Genomic DNA, 6082 nt, shown 5'->3' with positions numbered 1-6082 from the left:
ATGAATGAGCGTGTGTTTGTGTGATGCGTAAGAATGAGTGTGTTTGTGTGATGCGTATGAATGAGGGTGTGTTGTGTGTGTGTGTCTGTGCAGCATGAGCAAATATGAATCTCATCTAACTTTGTGCCCTGGGGTAACATCCTTCCAGAAATTTGGGGTCAATAGTTGGAGAGATTGGCGCACCCATCTGGCCATAATCTTGGCGAACGGTATCTGTCCTCGAGCACAAAAAGTCACCGTCCAAATGTTGGCAAGCACCCTTGGTAAGAAATGAATAACTTTGGTAGACAACTGTAGTCTGCTATACCACATAGTGAGTGGTCCATAATCATTAAATCTCCTTTTCGTCTTGTCTTTGATGTCTTCCAGAAGGGAAAGGGCACCTCTGGTTGGCCCATTTCTGCTATATGGCCAACCAAATAGAGCCTAGTTACTACAATCACAATTCTAAGATGATACTCATTGGACAGGATTTCAGGTTAGCCACGGATCAAATTCATGCAAAACATAACCAGACATAAATGTATGCATCCATAACCAAGAAAGTACATAACAAGTAATACAAGATCTGCTCCCTTTTTTACTGTAGCCTGCCATTTATGCATGCGTGTGATGCTGCAATACAGAGAACTGAGGTATATGAATACCTGTTGTCTCTCACTGGGGGCAATCAATGTCCAAGTTTCCGGGTATATTTTTTGGACCTTTTTTCTATCGAAGAGTCAAAATGTACTATTGTATGGCCACTAGTCTCTTTGTTTTCTTTTGAAATAACACACAAATACCTTCTCAGATACTAGATGAGCTTAATTTTTGGGTCTTGTTCTTTAGAACTTCAAGATCCTATATGCCTGGAGACTGTTCAGGGCAGGACGCTTTAGTGAGGCCTTGTGGTACGTGGAGGCCATTGCACCGGCCCTCTTAGCCACTACGGCTACACCTTGCCCAACTTGGATCAGACTCCTGGAGGTAAGCATTTCAGTCATTCCATAGACTCTGTCATGCTGAGAAGCTCTTAAGGTTAGTGTACTTCAGTAGAGCCAAATACTTTGGAGTTTTCACTGTTCAAATTGGTTGCTGCGTGGTTTTCTTGTAGCTGCGTGATGCACAGCCTTTGAATCTACCCGAATGGATTGAGCCTCCCTGGATGAAAGACGGTAAGGACCCGGCCCATGAGGACCTCAATGAGCCTCAGCCAGATCCTGTGGTGCCACTTGACAATACCGCTGTCACAGCTCTGGACAGAGGGATGGAGGTGCTCAGACCAGGATCTTCAGAGGGGGACATTCCGAACGAAAAACCAAAGAAAAGGAAATCTGCTATGAAGGTTTGTATAAGTGACCAAACATGACCAAAGCATTGAGTGATTGTGCTTTCCTCTTTTCTTCGTTTGTCTTTGGTCTTTTTAGGTTTGAGTGTGATGATGTGATTTTTGTTTGGTTACAGCGGTTTTGGATTCGCTGCTTCAGCTGGTGTGGCAGAGCACAGGAGTAGTTTAGCTCCTCTCCATCAATTAGGAACATTTTTACAGCATTTTTTCTTATGTGATTTTACTATGGATTAATTATTTCATTTTTAGTAAAAAAAAACAACTCTGCATTCCATGAAAGTCTAAACATTTCTTTCACAATCAGGTTACATGATATAATGATGAGAAGTTATTCCTGTTGCTAAACATTCTGGTGTATTTAAGCCTTGTGACTTCTGTGGTTCCCTGCCAGATTGTCAAATGTCATTCCTGTGTCAGTTGTGCCCTTTTCAGTTCAGAGTTTTGTCATTTCTTAAACTCTGTTTGGCTCTCCCTCTGGCCATGTTTTCATCACCTGTGGTTCTATTATTAATCTCTGTTTAGAAACCACAAACACGTCTTTGGGCATAACCTCATTTTGAACCTGTCTGGTTTTCATCTGACTCCAGCGTCCAGGTGCTGTGAGAGGCCTATATATATATATTTCTAGTTGATTACACATTCATGCTTTTATTTTTCAATATCAGAATTTAAGTATTGCACTACAAGAACACTTTTCCATTAAGTGCTTTCTTACCAATGATGTTGACTGGAGGATCACTACACTCGATATCTGTTCAGAAACAGCAGACTACTTTAAAGGATCAGATTACTATTTATTTGACTGTGTAAAATAAAAATGACAAAGTTTCTTATTACAAATTTATTCATGAATTCTAGAATAAAAATAAACAAGCACATACACAAATGGAGATAATGGATTTCCACACAAGCGTGATGGGAATTAATACTAGTATATGTTCATTTAAATACATATTTCAGGAAATAGATTTAGTCATGTTTGTGTGTAGTCTGCTTATGTTGGCAGTTTGTGAAATTAAATATGTAGGCTAATGTTAATCTACCAACACCATTTATGATCTATCAGATAGAGAATTGTTCTAGGATGGTACTTCCCAGACAATATCCAAACAGAATGATATGCCTGAAACAATTGTTTAACTTTAATGTAGTCAAGGTATTATAGTCTTACTCTGCTCTTCTCCAAAACTGCCTTCATGCTAGTTTTCTGAGTTAAGTGATATGATTCTCTGAGCTTTCCACATTTCTTTCGATATCATGGAGAAGATTTGAATGGATATTCAACTTTTTCAACAGTTTGATTATGATGATGTGAATATGATGTGGCCGTGACGTCAGTCCAGACAGTAGAAAGGGACTACTTATATAAGTTGATAACTGATTGGACTGGTCATTTGACATCTACAATGCAGTAAAATGGCTGACTCAAAACCCTATGTTAACTGACTGAATAATTAGATACTAGAGTGGAATCAAAGACTCTATAATGGGAACCGATTGGATAGTAGTTTTTGTTGTCATGTTAAGCATATTTCTTGAATGTTCATGTATGATATCCCATGGCCTAAGGTGTTTAGATTGTTTTGTTCTTTTTTCTATTTGTAAGTAAAGTAAAGTCGGTTTGAGTAAATAACAGTTAATGGGGTATCTTGTCTAGCTAACTTCACTATATATGTCTGCAGATTGTCAGAAGCTATATCACAGCAAGAAGGTAATCTACAAACTTCAATAAATAATAATTTATTATTTGAAAACCATGCAGATCCATTCAGTCCTGTGTTACAGTTAACATACAGTATATACTAACAGCTCTACAGAGTACTAATATGCGTCATATTTTTTTTCCCCCACAATATATTTTGGTCATCAAAAATCTTCACAAGAGCAAAACACCACTTATTGTTTAGTTGTCTGTCCACTCGTTGTTATTGCAGTGATTTTACATTATTTTATACAACAAATAAAAAAGCACTTCCATCGCCTATGGAATGGGTATGTAGACTGTGCAGTGGTTAAACCATTCTGTGTGATTGTAGATTTCCAGCAGTGCTTTCTAAGATTAGGCCTCCTGTTCCTAGGGTGTCCTGTTCACTTTTTCATAAGAACATGATCCTGACTGGTGTCAACTAGGAGAAAAAGGAATAGTCTGGCTAAAAAAACAAACAAGAATCAACAAGAATGCCTACTAAAGTCCCTGAATGGATATTGCTGCAGATTTGAGATCATCAGTATTTGGAACAATAGGTTGGGAGATTACATTAGCTTTCCTAGACAGGTATGACATTTTTGGCCAAGGTAAGACATACTTTGATTTAACCAGAGAAATCAACAACACTTGGATATTATTGAGATACTGTAAATTATCCTTAATCCTATAAAACATTTGTGATACATAGATCTTGCATCTTTATTTAATTTTTCCTTAAACTTGCATTATAAACATGCAATTAAACATTTTATGAGTAAAGTTTCAGATCTTTCTATGTTTCATACAAAGTATAACTCTGTCACTCCATTGCATAATAGCATTGCAAACCACAAGAAAGAAAAAGGAATGGACCAATCGAAGCTAAGGGAGGGCTATACACGTCTCTAATTAGAAAAGGAATAACACTTGGACTGAGGCCCACTCCAATTCAACCCCCATCACTCCTTCTGTCTCCACCGTATATCCCAAAGATTTCTTCTTTTCTTTCTCTTTCCTCTCTATCTCTCTCTTCTCTATCACTCACTCACTGATTAAAACACTGTCATGCACACATTCATGCAGAGAGACAATCACACAATTGCAAAAAAATCACAGAGATAATACGTCTGTGGTGCAGTCCTGTAAACTACCACGCAGCTTTGCATAGCTTGACCTAAGCTTAGTAAGGCACTATTGTATCATGTCCTCTGGGTCTACAATCATGGTTTCAGTCCTGATAATCCATAAAAGATCCAGATTTCATTCTGGTTGAACAAAAGAATTTTAGGATGGCCAAGACAATGCCCCTTTCATACATTAACTCTGAAAGACGCTTCTTGTCAGTTTCCCTGGGCAGTCTTCTCTCTTTCTCCATATTTGTAGGTATATTTTCTTTTCTTTACTTCATTTTCCCATCTTGCTTGTCAGCCTGTTTTTGCTTGTCAATGAGTTATTAAAGCAAAATGTAAAGATAAAGCATTCAGTCATTAAAACACAGTCTCTGTGCGCCAAACAGCACAGAATGTTAATTATCCAGAATATCATGTATATACAGAGTCTGAAAAGCATTACAGACAGAAGGGAGGCCGGGGGGGGGCGGCTGAGAGGGGGCCTCTATGATGGCTCAGACAAGAAAAAGTGGAGTCTCAGGCCCTAGTTGAGCTGGTCTTCATACTGTTTACGGAAACAGTCTCCTGCAGGGAAAAACTCCCAGCAGCGCTCCTGGTACATTTTCCAGACATATGATTCCTGTCAGGCAAAATGAATGAACACACACTTGTTTATATATTCATGGGATGAACTATTTCAAAATAATTAGAAGGTACATTTTCAAAGCTACATTTTCTTTCTGTAGAACTGTATGGGTCAACTGAGTGCACTGCTAAATGTAATATTATATAAGTTTATGTAAATGGGGTCTAAATACAGATTCTTAAATAATTATCCAGATATCATTCCTGTAGTTTTATGTAAATATGTATTGTTTTAAGAAGGTACGTGTACATAGTTTGAGTGTCTGTGTGCACCTAGTTCTAGTTTTTTGATGGTGGAGGAAGCTCGTTACCTGTCCGGTGTGCTCTGTTTCATCTTTATTAATGAGATACATCACAAAAAATCTGTAATGAGACAAAAATAGGTCACAGTCAAAACAATGACTCACATGAGCTGTCCACAGCAGAATGTGCCATATTCATAATGACAGCTCAACTGGCCGATTTAAAGTGAAGGTCTGGCTGTCTTCCCAGTAACAATATTTCTCTTTAAAATATATACACAGACTACTCACACACACGCACAAGACTACTCACACACACACACACACACACAAGACTACTCACACACACACACACACACAAGACTGGCAGCCTCTTCACACACACACACACACACAAGACTGGCAGCCTCTACTCACACACACACACAAGACTACTCACACACACACACAAGACTGGCAGCCTCTACTCACACACACACACAAGACTACTCACACACACACACAAGACTGGCAGCCTCTACTCACACACACACACACAAGACTACTCACACACACACACAAGACTGGCAGCCTCTACTCACAGATAGTTTGCCAAGTTGTGCTCCTGCAATGTGTGTGTTTCAAAGCCATGAGGTACAGTATCAAAGTAGTCATTCCCTATTCCACAGATGAAGCATTTGGTCTGCAAAGAAAAGGAAGGGTTGTTGGGCTGTTACTGGTTCATTTGTTTTTCCAACTAACCTTACAAGATGAAGACCTTTTGAAGTGTGCCAATAAAACACAAGAGGACATGAACATGTTCTGAACATGACCATTTGAATGTTCCTTGGCTATGTAAGAATCCGTGTGCCATTACAAACTAAAGTATTCAAAAATGTATTGTCATGAGTAATTAACCTGAGTAATATATCTAGAAATAATCAGTCACTTCTCACCTCCATGTCCTCCTTCACCTGTTCTTGTTGGTCTCGCAGTTCACCAAAAGCATCGATTATGAGACCTGTAGGTACATGAATGAATACATGGAAAAATGATGAACGATGATAAAAAAGTTTTTTATTTATATTAG

General features: G+C 38.5%; 1 protein-coding gene across 11 annotated transcripts in view; it reads right to left on the bottom strand.

Annotated features, from left to right (window-relative positions):
- Positions 1–3054: 3054 nt before the first annotated feature.
- ryr2a (ryanodine receptor 2a (cardiac)) overlaps positions 3055–6082 on the bottom strand; it is a 117890-nt gene continuing 114862 nt past the window's right edge. For all 11 annotated transcript variants that reach the window (XM_031560938.2, XM_031560942.2, XM_031560944.2 and 8 more), the window contains 4 exons: positions 5949–6013; positions 5595–5695; positions 5083–5134; positions 3055–4766 (listed from right to left, as the gene is read on the bottom strand). In XM_031560938.2, coding sequence (XP_031416798.1) covers positions 4671–4766; positions 5083–5134; positions 5595–5695; positions 5949–6013 — 314 coding nt within the window. In that variant the 3' untranslated portion in view covers positions 3055–4670. The remainder of the gene's footprint in view (positions 4767–5082; positions 5135–5594; positions 5696–5948; positions 6014–6082) is intronic.

Source organism: Clupea harengus, chromosome 23 (genome assembly GCF_900700415.2).
Source record: "Clupea harengus chromosome 23, Ch_v2.0.2, whole genome shotgun sequence".
In the NCBI taxonomy this organism is placed as follows: domain Eukaryota; kingdom Metazoa; phylum Chordata; class Actinopteri; order Clupeiformes; family Clupeidae; genus Clupea; species Clupea harengus.
The sequence above is the reverse complement of the archived record's forward strand: the minus strand, read 5'-3'. Positions and strand labels throughout refer to the sequence as shown.